The sequence below is a fragment of the Orycteropus afer genome, unplaced genomic scaffold, assembly GCF_000298275.1.
Source record: "Orycteropus afer afer isolate SDZICR_OR568_19922 unplaced genomic scaffold, OryAfe1.0 scaffold00116, whole genome shotgun sequence".
Lineage (NCBI taxonomy): Eukaryota > Metazoa > Chordata > Mammalia > Tubulidentata > Orycteropodidae > Orycteropus > Orycteropus afer.
Genome location: NW_006921703.1, coordinates 484,399 through 504,160, shown reverse-complemented (window position 1 = coordinate 504,160; position 19,762 = coordinate 484,399). Strand labels below are relative to the sequence as shown.

The following is a 19,762-nucleotide window of genomic DNA, read 5'->3' as shown; positions in this document are numbered from 1 at the left end:
AGAGTATGTAAAGAGGGAGCTCTGGTAGCATAGTGCCTAAGGCACTTGACTGCTAACCAGAAGGCTGGTGGTTCAAACCCACCAGCCACTCCTGGGAAGGAAGGTTGGGCAATCCTACTGCCATAGTAATACTGCCTCGGAAACCCAAGGAGGGGTCGCTGTGAGTCGTGGCCGACTCGACGGCATATAACAACAACAACAACAGTGTAAAGAGGGATGGGAACTTTCCCATAATGGGTGTTCCATATTTATGTGATCCTTTATATTTGTAAGTTTATAAGCAGCTGAGATTCAGATTTGATCTTTTAGAGAAAAGGGACACAGACACAAGGGAAGAAATACCAGTATTCTTGGGAAGGGAATCTGTTGCATAAATTTGATTCCAATTCTCCAGTCCAGCCCAAAGATCAAAGAGACTATAACATAATGGCTTGTAAAGAAATATACTTTCTTTCATGTCTGAATGGAAGGTATGTCAGTACAGATAAAGAGAGAAAGATGGCCCTCTGATTAGTAAAGCAAGAATACTATTGCTACCTTATGTTATGATTGAGGAGCTCTGGTGATGCTGTGGTGAAAGCACTTGGCTGCTAATCAAAAGATTGGAGGTTCGAACCCACCAGCTGCTGCATGGGATAACAATGACAGAAGATCTGTCAAGATTTACAGCCTTGGAAACCCTGTGGGGGCAGTTCTGCTCTGTCCTATAGGGTCACTTTGAGTTGGAATTGACTCAATGGCAGTGGGTTTTTTGGTTTAACATTATGAACACTTGTTGTGTTGTTGTTATGTGCCATTGAGTCAGCCCTGACTCATAGCGACCCCTCCTTGGGTTTCTGAGGCAGCAACACTACAAATGTAGATTGCCCAACCTTCCTTCTGAAGAGTGGCTGGTGGGTTTGAACCGCCAGCTTTCTGGTTAGCAGTCAAGGGACTTAGGCACACTAGTTGTTACTTAAATGACACAGCCTTACAATAGCAAATGGGTCATAATTATCTAGAATAAAAACAGAAAATATAGGATTGCTTCCATGCTGTCACGTAGTGAGAACTGGTACTGGTCTGAGAGAAAAAAACTGAAATGTTGACTTAAACCCTCTTTTCCTTCCATTTCCCTTCATCAATTCTAGTTTAATTATGAAGGATTCTACCAAGTGAAATGAACATTACTTCATTTAGCGTAACAGTGGGTCTCTCACCATCAATACTTTAGACCTTGGTTTTGAAACAGTTAAATAAAAGTATTTAATTCACTAAATAGATATTTTAGAATATGGTAGCCAGGGGCCTCTATATTTGTTCTGATTACAAAAGGTTCCTTGACGGGCTGCAAGATATAAATCAGAAGAGAAGATGAAAGGGAAAAACTTAGAAGCAGAGAATAATAAAAACTAGGGCTAAGAAGTTGGTGATAGAGAGAAAGAGAAAAGACATTACATCTCTGGTACTTTGCCAAAGGAAGGAAAGGGAGAAAAAGGAGGAGGAGGATGGGGAAACAGAGAAGGTAAAAGAAGAAGGAGGAGAAGGAGAAGAAAGGGAGAAGAGAAGGACTTCATGCTCTTCATTGAAGACACAAAAACCCACAGTGAGCCTTTCATGTTGTGAGGCTCTGGGGTGGAAACTGAAGAGGGGGTTGGATTTCAGATTGCATTCTCACCTCATCACTGTTCTCCTGTCATAGCTTTGGAGGAGAGTGGATATGATCAAAAATGACTTTAAACTGAAATTTGATGACACACACATACACACAAAAGCCCAGATAAAGCTGTCATCTTGAAATCTACAGGGCATAAGAGCAACACAGAAAGAACAAACAGCAAAGAAAAGTGGTCAGCAGAGGTCAGGTTAATGAGGGCAGGTGTGTGACTCATGTGTCATTCATTTGTTCAGCCATTCAACAAACACCGATTCAGTACCAACTATGTATGGGACACTGTTCTAGGTTCTATGGGAGGGAGATGTAGATCTCTAGTTATTTATTTGTTAAATTTCTGGACTACGGATTGTAATGTAGCTAAAAGTTAACCACAATCTGTTCTTCATAGAGTAGAATCATCTCTCAAAAATGTTAGTTCTGACACTTATACTCTCCCTATTTGGGCAATCTACTTCCGTAGTGATACCGCCTTAGAAACCCAAGGAGCGGTCGCTGTGAGTTGGGTCCGACTCCACGGCACATAACAACAACAACAACATTTTGCTTAAAACCCTCTGACTTCCCATTTTACTATAAATTCATCAAACTGCTGGTCAAGGCTTGCAATGGGGTAGGAGCCTGCTCAGTTCAACCTTCTGCCCTTTCCAGCCTCATCTCTCAACACTCCAGACTCTCTGGCCTTCTTTCTACTCTTCGTATATACCAACTTTGATCCTACTCCACAGACTTTGCATTGCTGATCCCTAGCATGCACCCTCTTCCCACTCCTAGCTCCTCAAATAGCCAAATTCTCTGTTTGTGTGTCTTGGTGCTAACATCATTTCCTTAGATAGGCCACTGCTGACCACTCTTCTAAATTAGTCTTCCTGCATTTTGTTATTCTCTATCAAAGCCCCTTGTTGTAGCCACTCTTGTTGTTGTGTACAGTCAGCTGATTCGGAAATCTTTACGGAAGTCAATCACCAGCTCTTTTCTCCCACAGAGCCACTGATGGGTTAGAACCTCTGAGCTTTGGGTTAGCAGACGAGCTATTAACCACCCCACCACCTGGGGTTCTTTTGCAGCCACTCTAGGGACTCCCCCACACACACACCCCCCAAAAAAAACTAAACAAGTCCTCACAGGGCTGGAAGGTCTTCTCTAAAGTATTCTTTTAAAGGCATAGACTATGTGTATCTTCTACATATTAAATATTCTTCTGATTTAAAAAATCAGAGGAGAAAGAAAGATACAATAAGGTTACACAGAAATCTCAGTCCAAGTCTGGAGCTGTTTTAGATGCATAGTTATCTGTGGTGCAGTGAATTACTTGGTATAGCTTTTCTAGCCATAATCTTTGTAATTCCCAAAAAGCCGAGGGCTTTAACCACTGTGCCACCAAAGCTCCTTTACTTTATAAAAATCCAGAAATAAAATCTCATTTAATCTTTACCCAAATCCTATGGGATTCATTTTTTTTTTAATCCAAATTTTATTATGAAGCTACCGAGGTTCAAGGAAGTGATATAATTTGCTAAAGGCCGAATAAATTATATAAGCTACAGAGTTGGAATCCCAGCCTTGCTCTGTCTGAGTCAAAGTTCATGTTGTCAAGTGAAATAGAGGCCTCTATTAGGCTGGTGAGGGGTGAAATGGAAGGCATATTGCATATGACTTTCAAAAAGACCTTTCTCATAGACAAGAAGCTTAGGGGACCAGTGAGTTTGTGTTAATAATGGTAAACAGTTTTGAAAAGGTTGTCAAGAAAGGTGGCACAACTCAACGAATGTAACAAATGTCACTGAATTGTAAATACGGAAATTGTTGAAGCGGTATATATATTATTGTGTATATTTTCACAAAAATAAACCCAAAAAACAAATGACCTTTGCAGAGTATCTCCTAATTATCTTTGTGAACAAATACAGAAAACAGGCTAAATGATAATATTCTTTGATGCCACCTTAAAGAGAGGTTTCCGTTATCACCAGATTGCTCTCTATTCTTTGGTGACCTGCTGAAGAAATAGAAGCTATTTTTACATTTCCAGAAAGATGATCGTGTGATCAATAATAAATAAGTCAAATAATGGGATCCCTCAAAGTGTAGTTCAACTTGGAATTTCTCCCTGAAGCCAGCACTGCTTTCTTTTCCTTCTAATGATTATATTACATATTTTAAAACCAAACCAAATTCACTGCCATAGAGTCGATTCCAACTTATAGTGACCCCCACAGGGCTTCCAAGGTGGTAAATCTTTACAGCTGTAGATTGCCCCATCTTCCTTCTGCGAAGTGGCTGGTCGGTTTGAACTGCCAACCTTCTGGTTAGTGGTCAAATGCCTTGGGCACTGCACCACCAGAGCTCCTTCTTACATACTTTGTTTTAAGATTATACCACAAATGATTGATTTAAGACTCACATGAATTGTTTTGTCATTTTTTGTGTTAGCCATTTTTCCTCAATTGGCTCATAAATTTGTAAACGGTGGGAGCCATGTCTTACAATTCTGTTTTTATCAGGCAGGTAGTTCATGAACAACTAATTGAAGATAAATTTGAGATATAGAAATTGTGTTTTCTTAACTCTTTTCTAAAGATTATTGTTTCAGAATTACTGACTTAAAGTAATAGGGGCAGTTTCCCTATACATCTAATGGCTGAAAAAAAAAAAAAGAAAAAGCAATCAAGGAGCCTAATTAACCTCCTTTATAAAATGGAGCCACATTTAGGATATATATGACTAGATTAATAATGATATTATTGTTAGTATCACTTCATAAAACAAAGGCAAGATGCTTTATGTATGAAGAATTGTTGAATACTGACTTTCAAAAAAGAAAAATGTAAATTCATGCTATATTTCTTATTCAGCTAACACTTAGTGACTGATTGGTAATCTTACCTTAAACTTCCCATCTGAAGAGAAAATGCTAACCCATTTATTATCATAATCTGCAATGATTATGTCTCCGCTGGGATGCACAGCTACTCCTGTGGGTCGCTGCAGCTGCCCAGGAGAACGTCCTCGTATGCCAAAACGACTTTTGAACTGGCCATCATTGGAAAATATCTAGAATACAAATTACATTCATTAGATATGAACTTCAAAAGCTGTACCACTACATCAACAGGGAACTGCCAGAATTTCATGCCAGATTCAGAAGAGGATGTGGAATGAGAGTTATCACTGCTGATATTAGACGGATCCTGGTTGAAAACAGAGAATACCAAAAAATGTTTACCTGTGTTTTATTGACTATGCAAAGGCATTCAACTGTGTGGATCATAACAAATGATGGACAACTTTGCAAAGAATAAGAATTCCAGAACATTTAATTGCGTTCATGAGGAACCTGTACATAGTTGTTTGAACAGAACAAGCGGATACTGTGTGGTTTAAAATCAAGAAGGGTATGTATTAGGGTTGTATGTTTTTCCTATACTTATTCAGTCTGTATGCTGAGTAAATTATCCAAGAAGCTGGCCTATATGAAGAAGAACACAGCATCAGGATTGGAGGAAGATTCATTACAACTTGTGATATGCTGATGATACAACCGTGCTTGCTAAAAGAGGACTTGAACCATTAATTGATGAAGATCAAAGACTACAGCCTTCAGGATGGATTATATGACAACATAAAGAAAACAAAAATCCTCACAACTGTATCCCAAAGGAGCAAGGAGGCAGTATCTTCTGACCTCCTCTAACTATACAAGAGGAAGACAGAATCACTATCAGAAGCCTAAGCCTTATTCCTGAGAGGCCAGACATGCTGCCTCCCTCCAGCCCTTTCACCAACCCTGACACCAACTATCCTTCCCACAGCATTGACTACCTCTCTCCTGGGCTCAACAGTTTGTCACAGTGGCCATGCAGAACTCAAAAACACCACTCACAGATTATGGGGTTTATTAGGGAAACAACAGGTTACAAGTCAAATTCAGGAATCCACTCAGTATTCAGTTCCTTAGTTAGGACAGTCTCCTCTCTGCTGTGCCCTTACACACGCCTCTGTGGCCCTTGGCCTTTCGGCCTGGCCTCTGCCTCTGTGGGCCAGACAAGTCTGCTGCTCTGTCCCATGCCTCTTGGTTCTACTGATGCTGTCTCTCAGCCAGGTGTCTCTCTTTCAGTAATGGGTTGGTCTCGCAGCCACAGGTCAAACTCTCAGCCATGCATCTCTCTCAGCCAGCAGTGAAAGATATTCTTCCTCTTTGCCTGTAGGAGGGTTCACTTTAAGCCCAGCAGAGTGGCAAAACCAACCAATCCAAACACCAGAATTCTACACACCTGAGAGAGAGTGAACTTCCCAGAAAATTGCTTCCTGCTGCTCTCAACAGAAAACCCCAGGTATTTACTTTAACAATTAGGAGCTACCAAGTTGCTCACAGCAAATTCCACCATGGAGTTTATAAAAACTATGGCTAAGGAAAGCCATGCTATGCAATTTACTACACTGCACTGGACCAATAAGAAACATCATGATAAATGGACAAAAGATTGAAGTTGTCAAAGATTTCAGTTTTCTTAGATCCACAATCAATGCCCATGGAAGCAGCAGTCAAGAAGTCAAACAACATGCTCTGTAAACTTTCACCTAAATCACAATAAAAATTTTAAAAAAAGAAAGAAAGAAAGCAACGTATTGCATTGGCCAATCTGCTGCAAAAGATCAACTTTAAGTGTTCAAAAGTGCACCTGGTCCAAGCCATGGTATTTTCAATTGCCTCATATGCATGCAGAAGCTGGACAAAGAGAAAGAAAGATGATGAAGAATTGATGCCTTTGAATTATGGTGTTGGAAAACCATATTGAATCATGGACTTCCAGAAGAATAAGCAAATCTGTCTTAGAAGAAATACAACCAGAATAATCCTTAGATGCAAGGATGATGATACTTTCTTTCACATATTTTGGACATGTTATCAGTAGGAACCTGTCACTGGAGAAGGACATCCATCATGCTTGGTAAAGTAGAGAGATGGTGAAAAGGAGGAAGACCCTCAAAGAGATGGACTGACAGAGTGGCTGCAACAATGGGCTCAAACAGTAACAATTGTGAGGATGGCACATGACAGGGCGGTGTTTTGTTCTGTTGTACATATAGGGTCACTGTGAGTCAGAAGTGACTTGCTGGCACCTAACAATGACAACATGAGTCAGAATTGAGTTGGAACCGACTCGATGACATCTAACAACATCAACAGATGTGAATTAGCACAGAAAATGTTGAGGATGAAATAAGCAAAAATATTTGTCATATTTGTCAGAACATACAAACTCTTTGGGAAGAAAGACTATATATATGCATTGTAAGTTTCTCTTTCTTTCCTCATGTCATGTGTCTTAGGCCCTAAGTAGGAAAATATGCAATTTTATGTATTTTATCAGTATAATTATTTTAAGGTATATAGTTAGGGGCCATACCTGCACACATTGGTTGTTACTGTCTGCAATTAGTATCTTTCCACTTGTAGATGCAGCTACCCCCTGAAGATTTGTAAACTCTCCTTTATTTCTTCCTTTGGTACCTGGAAAAAAAAAATGTATATATATATATATAGAGAGAGAGAGAGAGAGAGAGAGAGAGCACCACAGAAATTAAGTACAAGGGAATTAGATTTCTCAGTCTCAGCAAGATTATTCAGGCTTCCATAGGTAGCCAGAGAATACATTATGTTTTAAAATTATATTTAAGAAAAGAAAGAAAAGGGAACCCCCTTCCCGAGCCTAATCTATAGGCAACTAAACTTTACTTCTAGATCAATAAAACAAAAACAAACACAAAAAAACTCACTGCCATCTAGTTGATTCCGACTCATAGCAACACCCATTGGGTTCCCATGGCTATAAATCTTTACATAAGCAAACTGCCCTATCTTTCTTCCATGGAGTGGGTGGTGGGTTTGACATAGACCTTTTGGGTAGCAGCCAAATGTCTTAACCACTACACCACCAAAGCCCATTCCAGATCAATAAGGTCATAGCAAAATCACTTTTTAAGTCAAATGCCAATCTTCTTATTAGTTTATAGCTGCATATCAATATGATTAAAATATACTTAAGATTCCATGAAGACAAAATAACGCAAACAAATGTATATTGAGGAGATGCAATGGGAGAGAAGCCTTGTTTCAGTGTTTTGTTAATATCACACCCTCTTACTCAGTAGCTCTTAGTATAAAATTAGACAGTTGACTTTTGAATGCATTTAATAAACCGTAATGCCATAGATGTTATATAAAAAGCAAGCTGATTTCTATAAACTGGATTTACTTATGCATTATTTTCAAAGACTCAGTATCTCATAGGCTGTTTATTCTTCCTGAAAATATTAAAGATGTCCTGACAGGGTGTTTTCTAGACTAAATAATTAAGAAAAGCTACAGAAAATTAATTAATCCAAGGAAATACTCCCATGCTTACTAGATTCCTTTTTAAGGGGAGGGATATGAGGCAGTGAAGAAAAAAATAAAAAGGCAAAGCTGTCTACAGGTTAACACATGCCTGGATTTGTTTCAATGGAGTATTTATAATTTATTTCAATCAATACTTACTGCCATCAAGTCAATTCCAACTCATAGTAACCCTATAGGACAGAGCAGAGAATTGCGCTCATATGATTTCCAGGCTGTAAATCTTTATGGAAGCAAACTGTCTCATCTTTCTCCCATGGAGCAGCTGGTGGGTTCAAACGGCCAACCTTTTTGTTAACAGCCTACTGTCTTAACCATGATGCCACCAGAGCTCCTTATTTCAATAGGGCTATGTAAATATTGGTAGTTCTTGGGTGGTGCAATTAACACACTTGGCTACTCACAAAAAAAGCTGGTGGTTCAAATCCACCCAGAGGTGCACTGGAAGACAGTACTGGTGGTTGATTTCCAAAAGGTCACAGCCATTGAAAACTCCCTGGAGCACAGCTGTATTCTGTACACATGGAGCTGCCCTGAATTGAAACTGACTCAGTGACAGATGATTTTGGTTTAATGTAAATATTAATGAATGGAAATAGAGTGAATGAACCTTGCTCAGACATGACCAGGAAGGAAGTTTAAATCATAGACAAAAAAAAAAAAAAAAACATGATTCAGTTTTAAAATTTCGTTCATATGCACAAAAGCAATTTGGCCTTTTGTTGTTAGATATCAATGTAGTGTCTTAAGAGTGACAAGCACACACTAGTGGTAGCTAATCTCAAACTCATGCTTAGATACTGCTTGGGAGTTGTGACTCTTTGTAAACATATTTTTGGGTTCAGAAAGTAAAATTGGTGACAGAATTTAATTCAGAATAAAATCAACCATGAATTGCCAAGCAGAACCATCTCAGATCACAGACCTACATGGTAGTTGTCTTATTGAAATTCTGGACCCTTTCAACTTAACTCACTGCCTGAAGTGGGTTGAATGGTGCCCTCTTCCCCCAAAGATATGTCCACCCAGAACCTGTGAATATAATCTTATCTTGGAAAAGGGTCTTTCCAGATATGAATAAATTAAGGAACTTTAGATGACATCATCCCAGATTTAGTGTGGTCCCTAAATCAAATGACTGGTGTCGTTATAAGAGAAAGGAGGGGGAGATTTGAGACATGCAAATACAAAGATGTCCATGGAAGATGGATACAGAGATTAGAGTTTTGCTACCACAAGCTAAGGAACATGTGGAGGCTGAGCCACCAGAAGCTGGAAGAAGCAAGGAAAGATTCTCTCTAGAGCCTCCAGAGAGAGCATGGCCCTGCTGATACTCTGATTTTGGACTTCTGATTTCCTGGACTTTAGCCTCTAGGACTGTGAGAGAATAAACTAAGGCACTCAGTTCGTGATAATTTTTTATGGCAGCCTCAAGAAACTAATAGTCATGTCACTTTGTTGTTGTTGTTGTTAAGTGCCGTTGAGTCGGACCCGACTCATAGTGACCCCTCCTTGGGTTTCCGAGGCAGTATCACTACAGAAGTAGATTGCCCCATCTTCCTTCGGAGGAGTGGCTCTTGTGTATTTAACTGTACATAAATTATATTTCAATAGAATTTATTTATTTTTTTTAAAAAAAGAAACTAATGTACTCTATCTCATCTATTCTCACTAACACAAAAGAAAAATCTGAGATCCAGATCCTCAAAACACATCTTCCACACTGTGGTGGAACTGTTCTATTTTCATTTGAAATATATCAGAAGAAAAGATCTTTTATGCTTGATCCACATAGAATCCCTATAATGTTCATATACATGGTATTCTGTGAACATGCTTCAAATATGATATATTGGTATCTGATAGTAGGGAGACACTGAGACTTTGAAGGAAGCATGTGTGCAGATGGCTAACAAGGTATTAGTTTTTGGTCATTACCCCTGATGTCTGAGTATCAAATGGTAACCACAAAGAGCAAAACTGTAGGACCAGGAAAATAAATGATTCTTCTACAATGCTCAGTACATAAATACTTTTTTTTTTTTAATTTATTGTGATTTGGGTGAAGATTTACAGAGCAAATTCACTTTCCATACAGCAGTTCACATATACTTTGTCTCATGTCATTGACCACAGTTTACCACAATGCAACAGCTCCCCTCCCACTTCCTCCCCATAGTTACCACTACCCAGTGTCCGTCCCTCCATACTCTCCTGCCCCCTGAGCTGTCTCCCTGTGCATAAGCAGCCCTTCCTTCTCCCATGATTGTTCTCTCCAGGGCATGTGTCTACTTGAGGTAAATGTTTATCTCACATGCCTGTACTTTGTTTGGCTGGAAAACACAGGTGTGGGTTCAATTCCAGACCTGAAGGGTAGCTAGGGGCCATAATCTCAGTGGTTCCACCAGGATCTATTGGACCAGCAAATCTGGTCCCAACCATCTTTTTTTTTTTTTTTCCCCTCCAAATGATTTTGAGTTTTGTTCCACATTGTTCTCCCTCTCTATCCAGGATCTCCTACATCCCTTCCAAGTGGATGACAGTGGTAGCCGGGCACCATCTAGTTCTTCTGGTCTCATAGTTGTATAGGTTGCAGATCGGATGGTGTACTAGTCGCGGGGACTGATTGTTTCCATTAATTTTGGTTTTCTTCTTTCTTCTTTGCTCTTGATGAGGAGAGACCCATCGTTGCATCTAGATGGCAGCTTGCTAGCTTTTAGGATCCCAGTCGCTACTCACCAAAGTAGGAGGTGGAACAATGTTTTGTATAGTATGTTATGCCAATTGAGCTTGATGTCCCCTGTGACTATGGTCCCAAGCCCTCAGGATCAACTACTTGGTCGCTCTGTGTAGCTGGCTGTGACCAAGCAGTGACCACAACCTAGCCTCTTGTCAGCTGTACTATACACCTGGGAATTCTGATCATTCACATAAACTTATAGGACCATTGTCTGCCAACCCTATATATGATCTTGGATACACTCCCTCTTTCATAGACATACCTAATCGTTTAGCCTGTCCACCTATCTATCCATCCATATACCCATGTTTGCCTTCACTGAGAACTCAGTTCAGTACATAAATACTTTTTAAAAGGGAATGAAGAGGTAGGGCCAGAATATCTTAAGAGTAAAAACTTAATTTATCAAAAACACTGATAAACAAAGGCATGGAAATAGCAAGATGAGGAATTGAGGGCCAAGTAAAGAAAAATAATAAAAATGCAAGAATCATGCAACTGAAATTTCAATATAAAAATCAAAGAAGTGACTTTGTAAAAGAAAAACCAAGATATCCCAGGTCCTTGGTTATACAAACTTGGAAGTGCATTCAGGGCATACAGGTAGGGAAAACAAATACTGAATATAAACTAAAAAAAAAAAAAAAAAATCAAACATACTACCCTAAGTCAATTCTGATCTCTAGCAAACCTATAGGACAGAGTAGAACTTCTATATAGGTTTTCTAAGGTTGTAAATTGTTATTGAAGCAGATTGTCTAGCTTTCTCCCATGGAGTAGCTGGTGGGTTAGAACCACTGACTTTTATGCCTTAACCACTGTATCACCAGAACTCCTTACTGAAAATAAACCCCCAAACCAAACCTACTGCCATTGAGTCGATTCTGACTCATAGTGACCCCCACTGATTGGGTTTCCAAGGTGGCAAATCTTTATGGAAGTAGATTGCCCCATCTTCTTCTCACAGAGCAGCTGGTGGGTTTGAACCTCAAACCTGGTTATCAGTCAGATGCCTTAGCACTGAGCCACCAGAGCACCTTACTAAAAATAAGGAGGGAGGGAAATAACGAACAGCATCGATGAACATGAATGTGTTGTCCTTCTAGTCTAGGTAAAAACGTTAAGTGCTCAGCTGCTAACTAGAAAAGTTGATGGTTTGAAATCACCTAGCTGTTCTGCAGGAGAAAGACTGTTATTGTTGTGTGCTATAGAGTCAATTTCATCTCATAGTAACCCTACATGACAGAGTACAACTGTTTCCTAGGCTGTAATCTTTATGGGAGCAGATCACTGAATCTTTTCTTCCGTGGAGCTGACCTTTGAGTTAGTAGCCAAGTACTTAGCCTGGGCTCCTTCTTGTAAAGAATACAGCCTAGAAAACCTTATGGGACAAATCTACTCTGTCACATGGGGTCACTATGAGTTGACATCGACTTGATGGCACCTAAAACAACAACTGGTCCGGGTAGGAACAAAAACTACCTGCTGCCCTCCTTCAATTACCCTTTTATCTGTCCTGCTAAAGACAGAGTCTATACTACTGAGAAAAGGTTCTGTTGGCAGTAGCAGCTGATGTTTCAAAGATAGGAGAAAAATGGGCAAAATAGTTCTTCAGTTAAGAGTTAAGGGGGTACCTTTGTCAAAAGAAAGGAGCTCTGGTAGCACAGTGCCTAAGGTAAATGCCTAAACTATTCAGAACAAGAAGGAAGATTGTACGCCAAGTTGAAATAAACATGAGATGCTCAGGACCTACCAACACTTGACCATGAAAGCAATGAAACTATGCTCCTGGAAAGATGTTCTACAGCCTCTAATAACCTCCAGGGTGACATGTGGGCTCAGGTCTTATTCTTGGTCTCAAGTTAGCTATACAGCCTGTCTCTGTTATTCCACACAAAATGAAATACGGGGATGAAGGACCATCTGTCAGTCACTGTTGTTGTTGTTGTTGTTATGTGCCGCCGAGTCAGACCTGACTCATAGCAACCCCTCCTTGGGTTTCCGAAGCAGTATCACTACGGAAGTAGATTGCCCCATCTGCCGTCTGAGGAGTGGCTGGTGGGTTTGAACCTCCAGCCTTCTGGTTAGCAGTCAAGTGCCTTAGGCACTATGCTACCAGAGCTGCCTCTGTCAGTCATAGATTGCTAATATATTTTTTTCAAAGAGCTAGATAGAACAGGAACTGCTATTTTATTATATTTGCTTTTTTAAAAAAAAAAAATTTAAGCTACATGGCTTAGTTTCCACATAGCTGGATTTGGTATTATTGGCCATACCTACTGATTCTCAAGAGCATTTTTTTGGCTTATCAGGGATTACTGATCATTAAAAAAAAAAAACCTATTTGACAGCACAGGAGGATCACAATATTAGTCTCAAAAATGAAGAGGCACGACAGGCATATTCTTGAAGGACAAATGATTTTGATGCTGGCTACTTCTACTTGTGGTTAAACAAGAAAAATGTTGATGATGAACAATAATGCAGAATGACAGCCATACTGTCACTATAATTATATTTATATTGTATTTACAAAGTGACCTGGAACAAAAATGAAAGAAGTTAAAATGTTTAGGAAGTAGAAGACTTTGGGATACTGCTTTACTCTTCAAGAATTTTAGTAAATTTCATTTAATCTATAGAAGAGTCTCCACAATATATTCTAATATATAATGAAAACTTATTCTTTCATGACAAATATAAAAAATGCAAAACATATTCAATACTTATAAAATATTTCTGTCTACTTTGATGTAAAAGATTGCATTTGATGGTTAAATTTTGGCTAGCAGAACGAGTTAACACATGTTTTAAAAGTAATTATAAACAATTTGGCAACAATCCCATAAGACTTAAACTTGTTTACCCCAGATGTTAAGCAAGCCTATCAAACACAAATGAATTCTTAAGCCAACAACTCATCTGTGCTCCTCTGGTCATTTCTATCTATGACATTCTATCCAACGCCTCCAGAGGGGGTTTGGAGTAAGGTAAGCCCCTAGCATGAAATAATGGATCAATAAATTCAGACTACCTCCCATCCCCACTCCAAGTAATAAGAAAATAAGCATTAATATGAAAATTAAAGCTAAACAAACCTAGATATTTTGAATGGGATAATGAAACAAGATGAAGTTGAGCCACACACAGGGTCTAAACAGGATTTTCAAGCAAGTATGTGTACAACAAATGTTTACTGAATGAGTCAGTGCATGAGTGGGTTAGTAATGACTGACTGAATAAATTAAAACCCATATCACATCACGGGAAAATGAAGTATTCAAATTTTTACAGCACTTTCATATATACTGCTTCATGTATGCTCTATAACAGCCACCAGTATTAGCAGGGCAAATATTACCATTCCCATTTAAGAGATGAAAACTGAATTTAGGCAGATCACAAAGGCAAAGAGAAGGAAACAGCCAAGTGCTCATCACCAGATGAATGGATAACCAAACTATGGCACATACACACAATGGAATACTAAGCAACACTGAAGAATAATGGGATACAACCACTGTGGAAAATGGTATGATCCTTAAAAAGTTGGAAATAGAAGTATCATTTGACCTTGCAATTCCACTGCAAGGTATACATCCTAAAGAAGTGAGAGCAAGGGCACAAATAGACATATGCACACCCATGTTCACAATTGCAAAGAGATGGAAACAACCTAAACTCACTGCCATTAAGTCAAATCTGACTCATAGCAACCCCTCCTTGGGTTTCCAAGGCAGTATCTCTATGGAAGTAGATTGCCCAGTCTTCCTTCTGAGAAGTGGCTGATGGTTTGAACTGCCAGCCTTCTGGTTAGCAGTTAAATGCCTTAGGCACTACAGCTCCTGGAAACAACCTAAGTGCCAATGAATGGATGAATGGATAACTAAACTGTGGTACATACACATAATGGAATACTATTCAACACTGAAGAATAATGAAGAATCCACAAAACATCTTATACCATGGATGAACTTGGAGGACATTATGCTGAGTGAAATAAGTCAATTAAAGAAGGACAAATATTGTATGAGTTCACTATTGTAAAAAGTCAAGGAAAGGTTTACACATGGAAGGAAACTTTCTTTGTTGGTTTCCAGGGATGGGAGGAGAGGGGAGGGAAAACTTCTAGCTAGGTAGAAGACAGGTACTGATTAGGGTGAAGAGAAAGGCAATACACCAAAAGCAAGAGACCAATATAGTAACACTAAGGAAAAGGAAGACATGTAGAGGTGGCCAAGAAAAACAGACAAAAAGGTAAACACTTTTACATACACAATGCTGCATTATCAGTAATAACAAACATTAATCTATGGGTGGATACATAGGTAGACAGGCAAAATGATCAGGTATGGGTAGGCAAAAGTGAATATACCCATAACCACATAGAGGCCTGGCAGACGATATTTCTACATATGTATTTCTATGTGCTATAAGAATGTCCATAGATATAATAGAGCTTATGGGGCAAAGTTATGATAACTTCTTAGCCACAGCCAAACACCTTGAAGGAGTGAGTCATGGGGTCCCATGGTCATGGGAATCATCAAACTCAATTGGCATAACATACTACACAAAAACACTATTTTATATCCTACTTTGGTGAGTAGCGACTGAGGTCTTAAAAGTTTGCAAGTGGCCATCTAAGATGAAACAATTGGTCTCTCCTTGTCCAGAGAAAAGAAGGATGAAGAAAACCAAAGACACATGGAAACAAATAGTCCAAGAGACTCTAGTGGCCCATGCAAACCTCAGCTTACATGACCATGAGACCAAAAGAACTAGATGGTGCCTGGTTACCACTGCCAACCACTAGGAAAGGGATCATGTGGTTGTTGAGGTTGTTGTCAACTTGGCTGGGCCTTTTTGAGTGGCTGGGCAACTGGTGGTATGACACCTCCTTATTATTTCCCCATGATGAAACTGACAATCAACTCCATGGTGGGATCTACCACAAGCAGCTGAGTATAGCTGCTTTAGTGATGTGGTCTGCTTCCCTTATATAAGAAGCCATATTGGGAATGGTCTCTAGTTTATGGCATGCTTGAAGCTGGCATGTAGCCGAGTCCTTGTTCAGCAACCTGCCATGCTCTGCTGATCTTGGGACTTTCAATGGACTTAAATTAATGGCCTGCCATGTGGTTTGGTAATATCGAGACTGTGCCTTATTTCTTGTTGATCTTGGGTTTGTTAGCCTCAGCAGCCAGCAGCGGAGTGAAGAAAAGCCTCCAGCTACAGTGGGATGGGCATACAAGGAAAAGCTAAAGCCCAAGGTCAAGGGGCTTTTCACCCAGCCCCTAGAGCCTGGCACTTTGAACTCGTACTTAAAGCCTCCAAACTATAAGAGAATAAACTCCTGTTTGTTAAAGCCATCCCATTTGTGGTATATTCCTGTCAGAGTGGCACTAGGTAACCAAAACAGATCAAAATTGGAGATCCTAGATACAGTGGGAGAAAAATGTGGAACAAAACTCATTCGTAAAAAAAGACCAGGATTACTAGTCAGATAAAGACTGGTGAAACCCCCAAGACTATGGCCATTAGTTACCCTTTGGGTCTGGAATTAAACTCAAACAGTAGACAGGCCTACTGAACAATTACACCAGGGAGATGCACTCTTTAGAACAATCAACTATGGGAGATCAGAAGGGCAGCATTTGCACAGGGAGAAAGCTAAGGAGGCAGGAATGCACAGGAAAGAAGGACACAAGGAAAAGGCAACCACAGGGAGAAAGTGGGAAGAGAGCTGTTATGGATTATCATTAGTGTCATGAAACAAAACAAGTATGAACTGTTGAATGGAAAATGAACCTGCTCTGTAAAATTTCACCCAAATCACAATAAAAAGTTAAAAAAAAAACATGTTTCTGAAGTGAAGATAATTACCCTATGGGTTTACATGTATCCCATTTTGTTTTTAATGTCCTTTAGAAAATGCTTGTTGTTGTTGTTGTTGTTATGTGCTGTCAAGTCGGCCCCGACTCATAGCGACCCCTCTTTGGGTTGCTGAGGCAGTATTACTATGGAAGTAGATTGCCCAACCTTCCTTCCAAGGAGTGGTTGGTGGGTTTGAACCGCCAGCCTTCTGGGTAGCAGTCAAGTACCTTAGGCACTATGTTACCAGAGCTTCTTAGAAAATGCTTATCCCATAGTATTTTAACTATATCACTCACTAGATTATAAACTCCCTGAAAGCAGAGGCAATATCATCCTGCTGCACCCCAAAACACAACACAGTACCTAGTGTTCACTAACTATTAGTTGCATCTCTTCCTCTGAAAAAGCAGCAAGCATTTTCAAAGGCAGGATTCTTTGTGTGTGTGTGTGTGTGTGATTTGGGTGAAGATTTACAGAGCAAATTCACTTTCCATACAGCAGTTCACATATACCTTGTCTCATGACATTGACCATAGTTTACCACAATGCAACAGCTCCCCTCCCACTTCTTCCCCATAGTTACCTCTTCCCAGTGTCCATCCCTCCATGCACTCCTGCCCCCTGAGCTGTCTCTGTGCATAAGCAGCCCTTCTTTCTTCCATGATTGTTCTCTCCAAGGAGTGTATCTACCTGAGGTAAATGTTCAACTCATATGCCTGTCTTTTCTTTGGCTGGAAACCATGGGTGTGGGTTCAATTCCAGACCTGAAGGGCAGGTAGGGGCCATAGTCTCAGTGGTTCCACCAGGCTCTATCACACCAGCAAACCAGGTCCTCCCCCTTTTTTTTTTCCTCTCCAAATGATTTTGAGTTTTGTTCCACATTGTTCTCCCTCTTTATCAAGGATCTCCTACATAGATCCCCTTCCAAGTGGAAGACAGTGGTAGCCGGGCACCATCTAGTTCTTCTGGTCTCATAGTCGTATAGGCTGCAGATTGGATGGTGTACCAGTCGCTAGGACTAATTGTTTCCATGAACTTTGGTTTTCTTCATTCTTCTTTGCTCTGGACGAGGAGAGACTCATTGTTCAAAGGCAAGATTCTTGAAGGAGAGAATCAGAGTTCCTATAATGACCTGATGTTAACATGGCCTCTTTCCCAGAGATTTTTGGAAGGGAAGGTGGTGATTTGCAGACAGGAGGCAGGGAGAAAAACTTGTTATCAAGTTGATTCTGTCTCATGACAACCTCATATGTATCAGAGTAGAACTGTATTCTATAGGGTTTTCAATGGCTGATTTTTTGGAAGTAGATCATCAGCCCCTTTCTTCTGAGGCATCTGGGTGGACTTGAACCTCCAGCCTTACAGTTAGCAGCCAAGGGCATTAACCATTTCCACCACACAAGGAGTCTGTGAGGCAGATACACAGCTTCCTGTAAAGCTTCTGAACCTATGCCAAGTGATTTCACACATCCACTTTATATTACAAGCAAGCACACCTTTCTAGATTACAAATGAATGTTTCATTCAACACTTCTCATGGACTCATTAAGATACAATGTATGAATTACATCATTAGAAACAATTCTAAACTGCAATTCTTTCACTTTCGCCCACATCTTCTGGCTTCCTTTGTTGTATTAACTTTCTTTAATAGCTGGCAAAACCAGCTCATGGCTTCTAGTCAGCAAACTCTCACAGTGCAGGGGAGAATAATCCCTGTGTTTCAAAGAATCATCATAAACCAATGCTCTAAGCTACTTCCCTAGACTCATTCAGGATTGTTTCCCAATATAATATTAGAGTAACACAGTCACTCATTCACAGTAGGCATATATCATGTTTTCAGGCATGAGAGGTATCAAATATCTCAACTTGGGAAATCACAGTAGTCAAAGGAGATTTTAGATGAAGAGGAGTCATTGTGCAATGAAAAAGGCACTTGGTTCCTACCCTAGCTTTCGCTGCATGAGTCTTCATTTCTTCAACCACAAGGCTGGCTATATGTTGAGCCAGTAAATTGGCTCCTGAAGAGGGGGGTAGGGGTAAGGGGTGGAGGGTTGAGGTAGGAGCAGGGGGACTGATTTGTAGCGCTTGCTGACTTCTGTAGTTTATGTAATGGATATGCTCCCACTGCTCCCACTGTGGCCAATTTCAAGCTACCAATATGAAGTCACTGAACAAAGTTGGGAAGGGATGAGCCTCACCTGGCTCTTCTGAACCAGTTAGAAGCGATCTTCAGCACACTACACGGTTGTTGTTTTCGACAGATGGTGACCCCATATGTTACAGTGTAATTGCCCCATAGGGTTTTCTTCGCTGTAATCTTTAAGTAAGCAGATCATCAGGACTTTCTTAAAATTTACAGCCATGCGAGGGACCTGGACTCAATTCCTGGCCAATATACCATGTGCACAGCTACCACCTGTCTGTCAATGGAGGCTTGTATGCTGAATATGTTTCTGTGGAGCTTTCCAGACTAAGATGGACTAGGAAGAAATGCCTTATGATCTACTTCTGGAAATTAGCCAATGAAAATCCTATGGATCATAATGATCTAATCCTTGACCAATCACAGGGATAGTATAGGACCAGTCGTGTTTCATTCTCTTGTGCATTGGGTTGCATGAGTGGGGGACTGACTTCATGGCAGCTAACAACAAGGATTTTAAGTAAGATGACATATGGAGGTGAAATACACAATAGTGGGCTCAGAGAATAACTGTTCCTTTCTCTTGCTTCCTTCTTCCATTCCCCATCTATCGCTCCCTGAATCACAACTCCTATCTTTGACACTTCATCCAAGATCATGACTTAAAGGAAGTTCTCTACGTTTTTTGCTTCCTAATTGGTCACTCTAGGCCTACATTGTTTGCTGAGCTACAAACCTATACTCCCAATTTCCTAGTGTATACCTCCAACCAGATGACCAGAACAAAACAAAACAAAACCCTGTTCTTCTTCTTACTTTCCTCAACTTGGTTGATTATTGTGATAATTATTAATAGCAATCAAAAACAAACAAACCCACTGCCATCAAGTTGATTCTGAGTCACGGGGCCCCATAAAGTACAGAGCAGAATGCTCCATAGGG

At 40.0% G+C, this 19,762-nt stretch overlaps 1 protein-coding gene across 1 annotated transcript in view; it reads right to left on the bottom strand.

The window, feature by feature from the left end:
• The window catches only part of TRIM2 (tripartite motif containing 2), a 78,745-nt gene that overhangs the window by 13,681 nt on the left and 45,302 nt on the right, over nucleotides 1–19,762 (bottom strand). The window contains exons 6-7 of the mRNA XM_007943962.2: nucleotides 7,066–7,169; nucleotides 4,541–4,708 (exon numbers count right to left, since the gene is read on the bottom strand). Of these exons, the coding sequence (XP_007942153.1) occupies nucleotides 4,541–4,708; nucleotides 7,066–7,169 (272 nt within the window). The remainder of the gene's footprint in view (nucleotides 1–4,540; nucleotides 4,709–7,065; nucleotides 7,170–19,762) is intronic.